This window comes from Mustelus asterias, chromosome 8 (genome assembly GCF_964213995.1).
Source record: "Mustelus asterias chromosome 8, sMusAst1.hap1.1, whole genome shotgun sequence".
Classification (NCBI taxonomy): domain Eukaryota; kingdom Metazoa; phylum Chordata; class Chondrichthyes; order Carcharhiniformes; family Triakidae; genus Mustelus; species Mustelus asterias.
This window is the reverse complement of record NC_135808.1, coordinates 22,934,439-22,952,284: the sequence shown is the minus strand read 5'-3', so window position 1 is coordinate 22,952,284 and position 17,846 is coordinate 22,934,439. Positions and strand designations below refer to the sequence as shown.

Below are 17,846 nucleotides of genomic sequence, written 5' to 3'. Positions count from 1 at the left end.
GAGCTGAATGGGTTAATTCTAAATTAGAACACGTTCGGTGAAGGAATTCACTGTCACCGCGATTTTAAAATGTGACTGGGTTACAATGTTCTCAGAGTAATGGCGGTTTCAGCAGAACAAAGATATTTCTTCATGTCTTGTGGATTCACCATTTCAAACTGGATACTTCCGAATAAAAACCTTGGAGAAAAATGGATTGGAAGATAACGTGCCAAATGTTCCCCAGGGTGATTTTTATGAAGATTTTAAACACAAGAATAATCCATGAGCAATCACCTTAAATTCAGCTCCTGAATTCGAAGTTACACCATCAAAGCTTTAAAAAAACGACCCCACTCTGACAGATGTGAATTTGTATCTGGATTAGAAATCTCGCATGTTTCACCCGTTTCAACAGAGTTTCATTGTAGCGGCAACAAGCTCCCAGTTTAAAAACTTTTAAACTGTTCTCCCCCTTTAGACCTAACCATTTTCAGGAAAAAACATCAGAGTTGGAGCTGGCCTAAAGGAACAGCAATGCAGAGCATTCACACAGCGTTTCCTCATTCACTAACAGGGAGTTGACACACACACATCTGTACACACAATTCTTTCTCACATCACTTCAAGTTTCACTCTGGATCTTTTCAACATTAAAAACGTGTCTTTTAAAAGGGGATAAAATAAATTCCATCACATCTTTCTTCACTAATGTCTGTTGTTGAAACTAAGGGAAAACCTCGTTTCACAAATAACAGAAAAGGAAACATTGAAGATTGTTACATTGCAACTACAGAGGGCGGAGTTTCCAACAGAGCATGTTTCAATTCCAAAACTTCTACAAACTTCTTCAACTTGAAAATTATAGGACAATGGGCCAAATAGCCTGTCAACACCAGAACAATTCTGTAACTCCAAATGTCAAGGAGAGATAGTTAGCTTCACTAATGTTAGAGATGGCCATTGCCTGGCACTTGTGGGTGTGAATGTAATCGTCCACTTATCAGCGTAAGCCTGAATTTTGTTCACCTCTTGCATCACATAGAATCCACAGAATTCCTACAGTGCAGAAGGAGGCCATTTAGCTCATCACCTCCATGCTGATTCTCCAAAAGAGCATCTTATCCAAACTGACAGTTGGCCATAGCCAGAATTGAACCTTGATCCCTGGTATAGTGAGGCAGCAGCGCCAACTCCTGTGCCACCGTGTCACCCACATGGACACAGGTTGCTTCACATCCTTTAGATCTGTGCACAGAATGGAGGAATATTCATTTAGTAAAAGGAACAATTTGTTTACAAATCAGGATATCTCTGAACATAAACAACCCGGTTGTTCACACAGTATTTTAAACTTTATTGTGAGTTTCTTCAATTTCATTTTTCTAACCTTCTGATATTCCACCAACCAGACATCAACAGCCCATTTCTGAAAAGCAGCGAGATCCATTTCTTCATCCTGATTCAATAATCTAATCTTTGGTCTCACATCTCCGTGATCTCTCACTATTTGTTTCTTCCTGTCGACTTTCTCCCAAACATTCCAATCTCCCGACTCTGATCCAAGCATCAAATCTCCAAATACTGTTTCTTTGTGCACCATTTTACCTTTCAATTTAACTCTGCCCGATCAACTCTTCACTTTTTCAAATCAATTCCTTCCTGAACAAACACAGTAACTTTTCAAACAGGACTCGACAAGCTGTGTCCTGTGTGTATCCCGGGGGGAGTGATTCTCCCATCCCGCCACACTAATGTTTCGCACAGCAGGTTGAGAGAATTGCGTGTCGTTCGACTCACGGGATTTGCGCATGCGTTCCGCCGTGCGCACCTCTCCTCGCGTCAGATATGCAGCACCATCTGAGCCGTGAGGGAGACCAGAGGGAGGTTTGCGATCAGGGTGGCCTGAGGGATCAGCCTGGGGGGTGTGCTGGGGAGGAGGTCTGCTGGGGTGGGGTTATCATCACTGCTGGAGGGGAGCATCAGCTGGAGGGGCAGCACTGCCAGGGTCCCGGGATAGCCAGTGATTGGGAGAATGACAGATAGGGGCCACTGCGCATGTGTAGAGTTCCGGAATTGTCTGTGACTATGCCCCGCCCCCCCGAGCTTTTCATGATACAGAAACCCTACAGTGCAGAAGGAGGCCATTCGGCCCATCGAGTCTGCACCGACCACAATCCCACCCAGGCCCTACCCCCACATATTTACCCACTAATCCCTCTAACCTACGCATCCCAGGATTCTAAGGGGCAATTTTTAACCTGGCCAATCAACCTAACCCGCACATCTTTGGACTGTGGGAGGAAACCGGAGCACCCGGAGGAAACCCACGCAGACACGAGGAGAATGTGCAAACTCCACACAGACAGTGACCCAAGCTGGGAATCGAACCCGGGACCCTGGAGCTGTGAAGCAGCAGTGCTAACCACTGTGCTACCGTGCCGCCCCATTCCCGATTGAGACCTCTGCATTGCACAGAGTGTGGGAGAGTCAAGTGTGAAGTTGCACTGAAAAAACTGGAGTGATTTGCACCAGTTTTCCCGCAAAGTCCAAACTTAGAACTTTTTTGGGAGAATTGCGGCCCTGAATTCTTCAATGGTATTTGGTGTCCAGTTACTATTTACATAATTAAACAGGAACAGGGTTTGATATCAGGACACGACACAGCTCAGACTGAGAGGGACAGTATCAGTACAGGACACAGCTCAGAATGAGAGGGACAGTAGCAGTACAGGACACAGCTCACAGACTGAGAGGGACAGTATCAGTACAGGACACAGCTCAGACTGAGAGGGACAGTAGCAGTACAGGACACAGCTCAGACTGAGAGGGACAGAATCAGTACAGGACACAGCTCAGACTGAGAGGGACAGAATCAGTACAGGACACAGCTCAGACTGAGAGGGACAGTATCAGTACAGGACACAGCTCAGACTGAGAGTGACAGAATCAGTACAGGGTGCAGCTGGGAGACACTCGGAAAAGTTTTTCCATAGATTTCCCGTCCCAACCTGGTGAAGGAAGCAACAATTTTTGAACGGAATGTGCTGGTCCCTCTGTGTGCAGTGATTTCGATCGATGATGGGGTGTGAGCAGGGAGTGCCGGGGTTAGATATTAACCTCAGTCAGTAGAGAACATGAGGGATAACAGCAGGAATAGACTGTTCATCCTCATGAGACTGTCCCATCATTCAACTGCCTCTTCGACAGAACTTTTTTAGGTAAGAGACAGACTTTACAAGGTTTCCTGGAACCAATACTTTGTTTGATCATCTGTGCCACACAACGAAGGCTCACTCTGACTCTGTCTCTCACTCTGCCCTCTCTTTGCACAGTGTAGCAAAGTAGGACGCTCTTAGTGAAGGCTGGACTTGCTTCAATGTAAAGGGCTACTAGCAGGCTGGTTTAGCAGAGTGACATCCGTACGGACCAGTACGAATTCGCAGAAGGCCATATTGTGTTGGCAGGAGACACAGTCTAACCCCCACATCCACCCACATTACACTCCATCTCCCACCTTGCAGCCCATTTGATTAACTTCTCCACATCACTTTGCAGCTCTCTCCATGTCCTCCATACAGTTTGCGTTTCATAGAAACATAGAAAAGAGGAACAGGAGTAGGCCATTCGGCCCTTCAATCCTGCTCTGCCATTCATTATCATCATGGCTGATCTTCCAACTTAATAGCCTGATCCAGTCTCCACCATTGATCCCCTTCGCCCCTCCTTCTTGAAAATAAACAATGTTTTAGCCTCAATGGCTTGTTGTGGTAATGAATTCCACAGGCTTTCCACGATCTGGGTGAAGTTATTTCTCTTCATCTCAGTCCTCAATGGTTTACCCTTTATCTTTAGAGGACAACCCATGGTTCTGGACTCCCCCACCATCCTTCCTGCACTTGCTCTGTCTCTTCCTGTTACAATTTTATAGGTTTCTATGAGATGCCCCTCATTCTTCTAAACTCCAGCAAATACAATCCTGTTATGGTTGAGGTCAGAAACTAGAAAGGGTTTTATGGAGCTCGCCTGGATCATAAGTTTTGCATCATCAATTTGGCTCGGAATAACATGATAGGCTTCCCTTCAGATATGATTCAATTGATCCACTCGGGAGCTTTTATCAAACAAAGTTTATTTAAGAATATAGTTAATCTGAACAGTCAGAAAATGAGCAAGAACTCTTATGAATTACAAACAAGAAACAAAACAATCACTATAATGTATAATCCTTAACAAATATATCTAATGTGTTCCAATCAAACCAATCCCATAGACAAAATACCCTGTTCACAGGGTTAACACAGCACAGCCTAATGCTCATGTGATACTGGACTTGAGTCCTTTGGATGAAGTCTGCAGTTCCCTGGATAGACTCGGAACAGTTTGGAGTCAGAACAGCTTCCACAAACACCAGGGACTCTCGGCAAGCCACCAACAGCAGATTTCTCCCCTTCAGAAAGGCTTTCAGCTTACGAGCAGAATTTCCAAAACCAGGGAGAGAGAGAGAGAGAGACTTTCAGCTTGCTGCCCCTTCTGAAACTCAACTCTACCTGCAGCCAAACAGAAAATGAAACCTTAAACTCACTGAAAAAAAAACTGTCCAAAAACACATGTCCATCCTCCTAGCAATGCAGGGTCACAAAACAACCCAGAGTTAAAATAGACAGACCCCATTTAAACAATTGAAGTAGCAATAAAAGGACATCTCCAATCAAACCAGCAGCAAATGACATTACCTGAGGCTGTGAGCTGAGAAAATATTGAAGCTGTGAGAGTTGCAGAGATCATGATTTTTAAAAAACTTTCTCAAAAGTACACTAACGTCACAATCCCAACCGACTCAATCTCTCCTCATTTCCTATCTTTGTAGCTGCTCCAAATTTAGATCCATCACATTCTGTCTCTGCATCTGAGTCACACATAAAGATTGTCAATGACTGATTGTCCCAGCACTGATCCTAGTGACACTCCACTAATCACAGTCGGCCAACTTGTAAATGCCCCATTTATGCCAAATCAATGTTTCCTGTCCATTAGCCAATCCTCTATTCATGCAAATACATTGCCCTCAACTCCTGTACAATTAAAGAACAAGGACATTGGGTCTCTATGCAGAGGATAGGCTTTTTAAAATAAAGGATAAAGATTGAAAGGGTTCAATGCTGTCGTGCTGGTGTTCCCTCATGTGAAGACCAGTGGATGTCTGGCGTTTCACACCAACAGAGCTTTGGCGCGGAGGAGAATATGGATCTGGACCAATTCTTCCTGTTTCAGCTTTGCAGGTCCAAAATGCAGACAGGTTACACTCAGATGAGGATTCTCTGGCAGGTAGTAGTGAACCAGACACAACTTGAGGCAAGGTAGAGAGAGAATCAGGTCGGGCCGTCTCCATTTCTCAACTTATTCCCCAAGGAGACTGATTTCAAAACCAACAGGTTCAAAACTTAAACTCTGTCCCTGCCATGTGATTTCCAGAACATCACTAGCCTTTACTTTTCAGTTTTATTCCCCATCAATTAAAGTGATTCCAGTTCAGAACAAACAAACATCTCTTCCTCAAGTCCCACACAGCTCAGGTGAAGACAGGCTGGCTCCCTGTCCAAGGAGAACTTATGGCCTTCTTAAAAAAAATTGCGAGGTCATCATCCATTACCAGATAATGCAATGTCTTTCCAAGATATTTGGAAGGTATGATTGTACCAATACATTGGATTAGTCCTACTGTCAGTCAGAAGTTTCTCATCTCCAATAATTCAGCAAATTTCCTCTGTACCCTCTCCAAGGCCTCGACATCCTTCCTGAAACATTGTGACCAGAAACGGATACAATTCTCCAGCTGAGATCGAATCAATATTTTATCAATGTTCAGCGTGACCTCCTTGCTTTTGTAATCTGTGCTTCTATTTATAAAGCAATGGGGTCCAAATGCTTCTTTCACAGCCTCATCACACCTTCCTGCCAGCCTCATACTCACTCAGGTCTCTCTGTTCCCACAATCCCTTTATAGCCGTCCCATTCAGTTTAGATTACCTGTTTATCTTCTTCCCTTCAAACTGCATCACTTAAAACGCTTCTCTGCATTGTATTTGTATCTGCCCATTTCACCATTCTCTCTAAGGGCACATTGAACTTTATCTGGAGGGGGCTGGTATATAAAGTGATGGAAGTGAAGCTTCAGTTTAACAGAGTCTTGGTCAGACACTTTCGGAGTCACTGTGTTCAGTTCTGGACACCACACCTCAGGAAGGAGAGATTGGTCTTGGAGGGGGTGCAGTTCTGATCACCAGAATAATAAAAGGAGGTTAAATAAAAGGGTTTTTTATTCCCCAGCTTTTAGAATGTTGATGGGTGATCTGATCGATCTGTTTATAATGTTAAAATAATTCAGCAGTGTGGAATCCACATCCAGTCTCTCCACAATAAAAAGTTAACAATTGGAGCTTTTCAATCTCAGAGTGACAGATTTTTATTGGGTAATGATATCTGAGGATATGGTTTATAGTCAGAAACTGGGGTCCAGATCAGCAGTGATCTCACTGAATGGTTCGCTCAGACCTGCTCCTGTTCTTAATGTCCTTCCCTCTGTCACTGTATCAAACTCCTTTCAGCTGATTCTACCCGGCAACTGATGATGTCAGCAGCTGTATTTATCTGATTGGACAGTTCTCAACATTGAGGCAGTTTCTCAACCTGTTTGTGTCTATTCTGCCGGAGACTGATGACTCACTGAATCTCTTTATTCTGATTGGTCCAGTCCTATTTCGGGTCCAATCAGATTGAGGCTCAGTGTAAACAGGAAAAGACAGAAGGAGTGAGTTGAGAAAATGGCCTTTCTTTGAAAAAGAGTTTCCTCCAAATGTTTCTCTCAACATGAGGGAAGCAGCAATGATTGGACTGATAGAGCTGGTCCTTCTGTGTGGAGAGGTGTCTGCAGGTGAGTGATGGGGTGTGAGAGGGGCAATGCCAGGCTGGGTACTGGGGCATTAACCCTGGGTCAGTGAGTGATGGGGTGTGAGAGGGGCAATGCCAGGCTGGGTACTGGGGCATTAACCCTGGGTCAGTGAGTGATGGGGTGTGAGAGGGGCAATGCCAGGCTGGGTACTGGGGCATTAACCCTGGGTCAGTGAGTGATGGGGTGTGAGAGGGGCAGTGCCAGGCTGGGCACTGGGGCATTAACCTTGGGTCAGTGAGTGATGGGGTGTGAGAGGGGCAATGCCAGGCTGGGTACAGGGGCATGGGTGGAGGTCTTGCTCTCAGTTTGGAATCAGTGTTTTGGGGTTCATGCCCTGATCTCTGTGTGTGTGTGTGTGTGTGTGTGTGTGTGTGTGTGTGTGTGTGTGAGGGTGTTGGTGTTTTTAGGGTGTCTATCCTGAATTCTCTCTCTCTATATTTCAGTGTCTCACTCTCTCCGGTGTTTCCTCACGGGAATGACTCCAATTCCAGGTTTCCCGGAGTTTGTGGCTGTCGGTTATGTGGATGGTGTCCCGTTTGTTGTGTACGACAGCGATCGGAGGGAGCTGATCCCCCGGGAGCAGTGGATGGTGGAGAGCGAGGGGCTTGAGTCCTGGGAACAGAAGAAGAAGCTCACACAGGAGGGGGCACGATGTCTCAAAGATAATATTCAGACCCTCATGTATCGAACCAACCAACCAGTCAGGAGGTGAACCGTTGGAGAAAATCTCCATTACAAGGGAGAAAGTGTTAGGTTTGTTAGAGAATATAAAGACTGACAAATCCCCAGGGCCTGATGGAATCTATCCATGGCTGCTCAGGGAGACAAGAGATGAAATCGCTGGGCCTCTGACGCAAATCTTTGTCTCGTCACTGGACGCAGGTGAGGTCCCAGAGGATTGGAGGATAGCTAATGTGGTCCCATTATTTAAGAAGGGTAGGAAGGATAACCCGGATAATTATAGGCCGGTGAGCTTGACGTCCGTGGTGGGGAAGTTGTTGGAGAAGATTCTTAGAGATAGGATGTATGCGCATTTAGAAAGGAATAAACTCATTAACGATAGTCAGCATGGTTTTGTGAGAGGGAGGTCATGCCTCACTAACCTGGTGGAGTTTTTGGAAGAAGTGACCAGAATGGTTGACGAGGGAAGGGCCGTGGATGTGGTCTATATGGACTTTGGTAAAGCGTTTGACAAAGTCCCTCATGGTAGGCGGGTGAAAAAGGTGGGATCTCATGGGATAAAGGGGGCGGTGGCTAGATGGGTGGAGAACTGGCTTGGTCACAGAAGACAGAGGGTGGTAGTGGAAGGGTCTTTTTCCGGCTGTGACTAGTGGTGTTCCGCAGGGCTCTGTATGGGGACCTCTGCTGTTTGTGATTCATATAAACGATCTGGAAGAAGGTGTAACTGGGGTGATCAGTAAGTTTGCGGACGACACAAAATTGGCAGGACTTGCAGATAGTGAGGAGCATTGTCAGAAGCTACAGAAGGATATAGATAGGCTGGAAATTTGGGCAAAGAGATGGCAGATGGAGTTCAATCCTGATAAATGCGAAGAGATGCATTTTGGTAGAAATAATGTAGGGAGGAGCTATACAATAAATGGCAGAACCATAAAGGGTGTAGATACGCAGAGGGACCTGGGTGTGCAAGTCCACAGATCCTTGAAGGTGACGTCACAGGTGAAGAAGGTGGTGAAGAAGGCATATGGCATGCTTGCCTTTATAGGATGGGGCATAGAGTATAAAAGTTGGGGTCTGATGTTGCAGATGTATAGAACGTTGGTTCGGCCGCATTTGGAATACTGCGTCCAGTTCTGGTCGCCACACTACCAGAAGGACGTGGGGGCTTTGGAGAGAGTACAGAGGAGGTTTACCAGGATGTTGCCTGGTATGGAGGGGCTTAGTTATGAGGAGAGATTGGGTAAACTGGGGTTGTTCTCCCTGGAAAGATGGAGGATGAGGGGAGACTTAATAGAGGTGTATAAAATTATGAAAGGCATAGATAGGGTGAACGGTGGGAAGGTTTTCCCCAGGTCGGTGGTGACGTTCACGAGGGGTCATAGGTTCAAGGTGAAGGCGGGGGGGGAGGTTTAACACAGATATCAGAAGGACATATTTTACACAGAGGGTGGCGGGGGCCTGGAATGCGCTGCCAGGCAAGGTGGTGGAGGCGGACACACTGGGAACGTTTAAGACTTATCTAGACAGCCATATGAACGGAGTGGGAATGGAGGGATACAAAATAATGGTCTAGTTTGGACCAGGGAACGGCACGGGCTTGGCGGGTCGAAGGGCCTGTTCCTGTGCTGTATTGTTCTTTGTTCTTTGTGAGTCTTCACTCTCCCAGCACTCAGCCTCTCTCTCAGGATGCGGGGCGTCTGGGTCAGAGTGGGAGAAACTGGGAGCGGATCAGGATCTGGGACTGGGGGCTGATTAACTGAGGTTGTGCATGAGCTCTGTAAGGTCTGTTGGTCAACTGAATCTGATTGTGTGTGTTTGGTGGCTTTGCCTCCAGTTGGATTGGGCCGGATTGGCTGTGTGTGTGTGTGTGTGTGTGTGTGTGTGTGTGTGTGTGTGTGTGGTGGCTGGACCTCCAGTGGGAACGGATCTGTTTGGATGGGTTCATGGTGAGTGCAGCTTTTATTGGGACTGGCCCTGATTGGCAGGTTATCTTTCTAATCCACCGGGATCCACATACACCAGCTGATGACCGGCTGTGACCTGAGTGATGATGGGAATACGACTGGATTCAACCAGTACGGGTGGGACGGACTAGATTTCATCAGTTTTGATAAGGATCTTCTGGTGTGGGTGACCCCCGTCCCTTGGGGAGAGATCATCAAACAAAAGTGGGAGGGCAGCACGGTCATTAACCAGCGATGGAAACGTTACCTGGAGGTGGAGTGTATCGAGTGGCTGAGGAAATATCTGGAGTACGGACAAAAATTACTGAGAGTCGGTGAGTAAGGGATGAGTGAGAGTCAGTGAGTGAGGGGGGAGTGAGAGTCGGTGAGTGAGGGGGGAGTGAGAGTCGGTGAATGAGGGGGGATGTGAGAGTCGGTGAGTGAGGGGGAGAGGGTGCTGGGGGGGAGGGGGGGAGGGTGCGGGGGAGTGAGGGGGGGAGGGTGCGGGGGGTGGGGGTGAGGTGGGAGGGTGCGGGGGGGGAGGGTGCTGGGGGGGAGGGGAGAGGGTGCGGGGGGGGAGGGCTCAATTTCCTTAAGGAAGACAGAATTCCCAGAGTTTTCCCTGAATTTGGCCACTGGGGTCTGTCATTCCCACAGGATTTAACATCAATCGTGTTTTGTGATGGTTCTGATCTTTCGCTGAATGTTTGGGGTACAGAGTGGATCTTCGCGGTTTAGCTGGTGTTTGGGGCTCTGATGGGTTTAGCTGGTGTTTAGGGTTTAGCTGGTGTTTGGGGGTCTGATGGGTTTAGCTGGTGTTTGGGGCTCTGATGGGTTTAGCTGGTGTTTGGGGGTCTGATGGGTTTTGCTGGTGTTTGGGGGTCTGATGGGTTTAGCTGGTGTTTGGGGGACTGATGGGTTTAGCTGGTGTTTGGAACGCTGATGGGTTTAGCTGGTGTTTGGGGGCCTGATGGGTTTTGCTGCTGTTTGGGGGTCTGATGGGTTTCGCTAGTGTTTGGGGGTCTGATCGGTTTTGCTGGTGTTTGGGGGTCTGATGACTTTAGCTGGTGTTTGGAGCGCTGATGGGTTTAGCTGGTGTTTGGGGGCCTGATGGGTTTAGCTGGTGTTTGGGGCTCTGATGGCTTTTGGTGTTGTTTGGGGCTCTGATGGGTTTAGCTGGTGTCTGGGGCTCTGATGGGTTTAGCTGGCGTTTGGGGGTCTGATGGGTTTTGATGGTGTTTGGGGGTCTGATGGGTTTAGCTTGTGTTTGGGGGTCTGATGGGTTTTGCTGGTGTTTGGGGGTCTGATGAGTTTAGCTGGTGTTTGGAGCGCTGATGGGTTTAGCTGGTGTTTGGGGCTCTGATGGTTTTTGGTGGTGTTTGGGGGTCTGATGGGTTTAGCTGGTGTTTGGGGGTCTGATGGGTTTAGCTGTGTTTGGGGCTCTGATGGGTTTAACTGGTGTTGTGTGGATGGAATGTTGAATGGCAGAAAATTTATGATCGAGAGTGAGGCCATTCAGCCCATCATATCCCTTCCTGTTAATGAAGAGCTCTCCAGCCTAATCTCACCTTCCTGTACTCGGTCTGCAGCTCTGTAGATCACAGCTCTTCAACTCGACATCCAAGAATTGACTCAATGTGGTGAGAGTTTCTGCCTCTACCATCCTTTCAGACAGTGAGTCCCGGGTCCCTCCCACCCTCTGGGTGAAAATCCCTTTCCTCATTTCCACCCTGACCGTTCTACCAATTACTTTAAACCTGTGCCCCTTGGTTTTTGATCCTTCTGCTTGGGTAAATGTGTTATCTCTATTTACCATGGCTCCTCATAATTATATCCACCTCAATTAAATCTCCCCTCGGCCTCCTCTGTTCGACAGAATCCTATTCCAGCCTATCCGCTCTTTCCTCACAGTGAACATTCTCCAGTCCTGTCCACATTAAACAATCTCCTCTACATTCTCTCCAATACAATCACATCTTTTGTGTAATGTGCTGACCAGACTGTTTGCAATGCTTCAGCTCTCGTCTGTCTGATGTTGTTTACAGTTCTCGCAAAACCACTCTGTTCTGTGTCTTGGCTAATAAAGGAGAACATGTTATATATCTTCCTAAACATGTTATTAACCTGTCCTGACCTGATACCTTTCCCAATCTGGGGACATACACTCCTGGGTCCTTCTGTTCCTCCACATTACTCATTATCCTCCCATTTATCGGGGAATCCCGTTGCCTTGTTAATCCTCCCAAAATCCATCACCTCTCACTGCTCCGGATTGAATTCCATTTTCCACTATTCTCCCAACTGCCCAGACCATCTCTATCTTCCTGCAGTCTGAAGTTTTCCTCCTCACTGTCACCCACACGGACAATATTTGTACATCTCTAAACTTCTTTATCATTCCCCCTACATTTGAATCTAATTCATTAATATAAACTACAAAAAGCAAAGGCGTGAGAGCTGGGTCCTTTGAAACCCCCACTGGTAACAGCCTTGCAGTCACGAAAACCCCTTAACCCTTTGCTTCCTGCCACTGAGCTATTTGGGGTCTGATTTGCCAATGTGTGTTGGATCTCAATGATTTTTACATTTCTGACCAGCTCGCCATGTGGGACCTTGTCGAAAGCATTATTAAAATCTCTCTTGACCACGTCCACCCCACTGCCCTCATCAACCCTCCTTCTTACCTCTTCCAAATTTTAATTCAGTTTAGTCTAAATGAAGGTGTGCACCGTTCCTCAAAATTGATTCCAATAATTTTCCCACCACCGAAGTTACACTAACTGGTGTATAATTATTCAGGTTACCTTTTCTTCCCTTTTCAATCCATGGTGTAATGTTGGTAGTCCTTTAATCTCCTTCCACACTCCTGTAGCCCGGGAGGGATGATTCTGATGATCAGAGCCTCTTGAATGTCCTCCCTTGCTTCTTTTAACCAGGAGATTTATCGACTTTCAAAACTCTAAAATCTGTTAATCCATCCTCTGTTACAATGTTTATCTGATGCAGTAATTCACACTCTTCTTCTTTAAGTGCAATGTCAGCATTGCTCCCTGTTTCCCAAAGACAGTGGCAATGTATTTATTCACAATCTCACCACATTCTCCACCCTCTCACACGGACAATCTTATTGGTCTCCAACAGACTCTACCCTTTCCTTCTCCTTTTCTCTTCATGTACTTAGAGAACATCCTTGGAGGTTTCTTGATATTTTCTTGGCAGCATTTTTCATCCTCTCACTTTACTTTCCTGGTTTCCCTTTTAATTTCACCCCTACACTCTCTGTACGATTCCAGGTTTCTGCAGTATTAGGTGTTAGGGTTCTGATGGATTTTGCTTCTGGTATATGTGGGAGTTGGGTGGATCTGAGGGGTTTTGTTGGGGGTGTTCCACTTCTGCTGGGATTGCCTCACTCTATAGCGATGTATTTCTTTCTCATCCTCAGTGTCCGGTTTGTAATCCAGGGACACCAGTCCCGAGATCAGCGGCAGAGTGGATGAGAGAATCTGGGAAGATTTAATTGAAATGACAGCGACTGACTGATTTAAACACTGCATATGTGACTCTCTGTGAACGGAACTGTGGCAATAGTTTGTCAGGAATTGCTCTATCTGGAGCTGCACTTTTGAAGCTGTTCTGACCTGACCTGTTTACCCTGCACAGATTCTGGAGTAAGAAGTCTCACAACACCAAGTTAAAGTCCAAGAGGTTTATTTGGGATCACGAGCTTTTGTATCGCTGCTCCTTCATCAGGCGATTCATTGTTTACCCTGCACTGATTCTAGAGGTTATGGGTTGTCAGGCATTGCTGTATCAGGAGCTGCACTGTTTAAGCTATTCTGATCTGCCTAGTTTACCCTGTGCAGATTCTAGAGGTGATGGGCTCTCAGGCATTGCTCTGTCTGTTTAAGCTACTCTGATCTGCCCTGTGTTGTGGGGATTTTTGGTGATCAGCCTTCTCAAGTTGTTACAACTTTTTTCCCTTGATGTAGCCAAACCAAGTCACACATCTGTTTGATATGCAAGGATCCCAGAAAGGCAGCCAGAGTACAGAATTCAGAATTGCACAAGCAGTTATACTTTCAGATATGATTACGAGTAACCAACATACCAATCAAGGTATGGGAGTTATCTCTATCCACTCACAATTATTGATTCAGGTTACAACATGCATATGATACAAATGTTAAACACCAATCACCACCGTTGCATGCCTGTTTAATTATGTGACATTACTGTGCCTTTAAGAAATGTATTATTTAAATCATGTTTTCTGCAGTTTGTAGGCAGCTGTGTTTTTTTCATTGTTGCCAACTTGTGTGCTTAGGTGTCCTTTTATTGCTGCTTAAATGGGGTTTTGTTTATTTTTAATCTGGGCCTACTGTGATGTCCTGGAGCTTTACGAGTTTACAACCCTTTTCAATTGTTAGAGGGAAGAATGATTGATAGGTCAGGTGACAAGAGTTATTTCACTTGTGGTTTGGGCTGCTGGCTGCTTTTTTAGTTGGAAGGTGTTTGGACTTCAGACTGAAAGGCGGTATTTCCGTGCCTCTCTCCCTGTTATTAGAAATTCTGCTCTGTTGGAAGCAGTTTTTCTTGCCTTCCTGGAGTGAAAACCTTGCTGTCAGTGGTTTGCTGGTTAATAGTTAGAGGCCAGCAGTGGCTTTATCTCTACCTCAATGTCTGCTGGAAGTTACAAGCCTGAGACGCCAGAGTTTCAATTCTATCCAAAGGACTAATTCACAGCAGGCGTTGCTGAGCTGCAAAACCGCGTGAGTATTCTTATTTTCTGTGCTAAACCTGAGGCAGGTGTGTGTTTATAAGGATGTTTGTTGTATTGGAACAGTGTATTTCGTTGTTAAGGTTTATACAATATCATGGTTGTGTTTTTTCTTGTTTGTAATAGTAAAGGTTATTGCACATTTTCATTCTATTTGTTAACTGTATTCTTAAATAAACTTTGTTTGATTAAAGCTCCCTAGCGGGTCATTTAAATTATAGCTGAAGTGAAACATCTCATGCTTCCCCCAGCCAAATTCAAAGTGTAAAACTTATGGTTCAGGCTGACTTCATAAAATACCTTGGAGTTTCTGACCTGGATTATAACAATTATAATATCCAATGAGCATGAAGATTTAATCATGTTAGCTGACCTAATAGAGGTGGCACAGTGGGGCAGCACGGTGGCACAGTGGTTAGCACTGCTGCCTCACAGCACCAAGGACCAGGGTTCAATTCCGGCCTCGGGTCACTGTCTGTGTGGAGTTTGCACATTCTCCCTGTGCCTGTGTGGGTTTCCTCCGGGTGCTCCGGTTTCCGCCCACAGTCCAAAGATGCGGGTTAGGTTGATTGCCATGATAAATTGACCCTCGTGTCAGGGGGATTAGCAGGATAAATATGTGGGGTTACAGCAATAGGGCCTGGTGGGATTGTGGTTGGTGCAGACTCGATGGGCCAAATGGCCTCATTCTGCACTGTAGGGATTCTATGAATTCATGTTGTTACAAGTTATCTGTAACATCCTAGCTTGAGTCTGGGTTTGTAGATATCAAATACCTCTCCCATGTCCAGATGTCTAATTTAATGAACTCTTTCAGTCTAATAGCCTTTGTTAATAAATGAACCTCTATTCTAGGCTTTCCTTCCTTGTGTCTCGGCCTTGACGCTTATCTGGGAAGCTTTAATAGAGGCCAGTGGTTTTTCTCATAGCAGCTTCTGTATGATCATTAACACTTTCACTCTGTTTATCCTGTCGAGGGAGGTGATCTTCCCTTTGTGCCCCACTGGCTGATGGTCGGGGTGAGTCGGTAATATTGTGAGCAAGTTGAGAAATCAGGTTCACGCCCGATTTCTCCCCTGTTGCGATCTTACCCACACCAGACATCCGGCAAGGTCAGCTTCGCATCCATTTCCGGTGCAAGGCTGAATAAATCATTTAAATAAAATTTACACATCTTTTGCATTGAGTTCACGAGCCTGGGACGTTATCGTCTGTGTTCACTTTCCTCTGTGGCCTCACCGGGAGAGATTCTCTCCAGCGAGAATCACAGCTGGCCCCCACCAATGGGGACCAGATGTAACGGCCTCGCTGGTAGAAATAGAGGCCTTGTGGCTCTCCGCCAGGGGTAGCTGGCAGGGAGGGTGCCCCTTGGGCAGTGCCAGTCTAGCACCCTGGCATTGCCAACTGGGTATCAGGCTATGCTACGAAGGTGGGGCCTGAGGGGGCAGGCCTATTGGGGAGGGGCCAGGCCAGGGCAGCCGATTGGTGCTAGTGGGCTGGGGGGAACCTCTGTGCACTGTGCCACAGTGATCAGTGGGGGAGGGAGGGGCATGCTCCAGGCTGGCCATGGCAGGGGAGGGGGGGTTCGGGCTGGCTATTGTGGTGGGAGGGGGTGTCGCGAAGTCGATCTGTCTGAGCAGGTGGGGCAAGTTGCAAGAGTAGATCGGCGCAAGCAGGCAAGAGGGTCACGGTCGGCCACTGGTCCCCACAGTAGCTGGGGACGGGGTGCTGTGTTTGGGCCAGAGAGGCTGGCTGAGAACAGCAGAGGCTGAGTGACAGTCCTCTCAGCTCTCACAGCAGAAGGACCTTTGCAAGGTCAGAAATGCACATCAAGCGATGGTAACAGACGGTGATGGGAACATTTGGTGGATCTCTGTATATGGACTTTCGAAAAAAATTACCACACAGGATTATTAGTGAAGATTAAATCTGTTCTTTGCACATCTCTATCGCTGGATCACAATGATTCCTGATTTTGATAATCCCACCACACATCAAGCTGTGTGATACATGCCCAGTACTTCCACATGGAGTTTGGGCTGCTGGCAGTGTCGAGGTATTGTCACTGGATAGGAATCCAGAGACACAGGATAAAGCTCTGGGAATCTGGGTTGAATCCCATTATGGTAGAGGATGGAAATTGAACTCAATAAAAAATAAAGTCTAATGATGACCACAAAGCCATTGCCGACTGTTGTAAAAACCCATCTTGTTCACTAATGTCCTTGAAGGAAGGAAATCTGCTGTCCTTACCTGGTCTGCCCTACATGTGACTCCAGACCCACAGCAATGTGGTTGTCTCTTAAATGCCTTTGGAAATGACCCAGCAGGATCGAGATGAAGACTGTGCAATGTTCATGTACCCATTTTATCTGTATCACTGTAGCCTTGCCCCACTGCTGCATCCTCTTCGACAGAGCTGCCTTGGGGTTTGCACATGGTTGGGGTGAGGGGGGGGGCGGGGGGGGGGGGGGGCGGTGCGGGGGGGAGAGGGTGCTGAACAAAAGTTAAAGTTTCCAGTTTATTTATTAGTGTCACAAGTAGACTTACGTTAACGTTGCAATGAAGGTTACTGTGAAAATCCTCCAGTGCCTGTTCAGTTACACTGAGGGAGAATTTAGCATTTCTAATGCACCTCAACAGCACAACTTTTGGAATGTGGGAAGAAACCAGAGCACCCGGAGAAAACCCACGCAGACACGGGGAGAACGTGCAGACTCGGCACAGACAGTTGCCCAAGCCGGGGATTGAATCCAGGTCCCTGGCGCTGTGGGGCAGCAGTGCTAACCACTGCGCCATCGTGCTGCCCAGACCCAGGAGATGGGGTGTCTGCTGGGGAGATCTCTCTAGATTTGGCCAAATGTGCAGTGCAGCCTGTGGATGTGTCCCTGTGCCGCCTGTTCGGAGAGTAGCGGTGTGGCCTGTAAGGCTGTGAGTTGAGTCTGTAAACTGGCCATTGCAGGGGTACTGTGGGTGTGCTTGCTGACTTCTACTTCTGTTTTCACCTTCCAACAATGGTTTTCACAGAAGATACACACCGACAGACAGCCCGGGGCAGCTAGGCTATTTAACTTACTTGAAGGCTGCTGGTTTTAGTTCAGAATTTGACCTTTACTCGAAAACTGAACGTGCAAAAGATTTCCGAGTTAAATTTCCACTTGGAACCACATTCCCAAATTTACTCCTTTGGTCTCTGTCTCACTCAGACTGAAGCTTCTCCTCACTGATCGTATAGTTCCTACTTCACACGTAACAGAATGACACTCATCCAGTCACTCTCGCATTCGGATCCCAACATTATTTCTGGACAATGGGGAGGGGGGGAGTGGCAGGGAAGGGGAGACAGGGGTCCTGTTGTGGGGTCTTTGCTTACACCCCACTGCATGGTCCCATGGCCTTTCATAATGACCAGCCTATCAATTGTCATTTTATACCAAACTATCATGGACAAGGTGTTGTGGGGTATTTCAAGATGACCGGTGCAATCTTAAACTATCGACAATGCAAAACTCAC

At 46.8% G+C, this 17,846-nt stretch overlaps 2 protein-coding genes across 2 annotated transcripts in view; both read left to right on the top strand.

Moving 5' to 3' along the window:
• Positions 1–6,780: 6,780 nt before the first annotated feature.
• On the top strand, positions 6,781–14,523 carry LOC144496951 (BOLA class I histocompatibility antigen, alpha chain BL3-7-like). The gene is made up of 3 exons (XM_078217585.1): positions 6,781–6,913; positions 7,375–7,639; positions 12,998–14,523. The coding sequence occupies exons 1-3, from the start codon at positions 6,850–6,852 to the stop codon at positions 13,050–13,052; spliced, it is 384 nt and encodes a 127-aa protein (XP_078073711.1). The 5' UTR covers positions 6,781–6,849; the 3' UTR covers positions 13,053–14,523.
• Positions 7,820–17,846, top strand: part of LOC144496918 (class I histocompatibility antigen, F10 alpha chain-like) — a 52,442-nt gene continuing 42,415 nt past the window's right edge. Inside the window, exon 1 of the mRNA XM_078217535.1 lies at positions 7,820–9,890. Coding sequence (XP_078073661.1) covers positions 9,638–9,890 — 253 coding nt within the window. The 5' untranslated portion in view covers positions 7,820–9,637. The remainder of the gene's footprint in view (positions 9,891–17,846) is intronic.

Excerpts from the sequence above, each read along its gene's own strand:
- LOC144496951 (XM_078217585.1), top strand. The coding sequence starts at position 6,850 with ATGAGGGAAGCAGCAATGATTGGACTGATAGAGCTGGTCCTTCTGTGT. Across the intron at positions 6,914-7,374 it reads GTGTGGAGAGGTGTCTGCAG|TGTCTCACTCTCTCCGGTGT; the intron begins GTGAGTGATGGG and ends TCTATATTTCAG. Across the intron at positions 7,640-12,997 it reads ACCAACCAACCAGTCAGGAG|TGTCCGGTTTGTAATCCAGG; the intron begins GTGAACCGTTGG and ends TCTCATCCTCAG.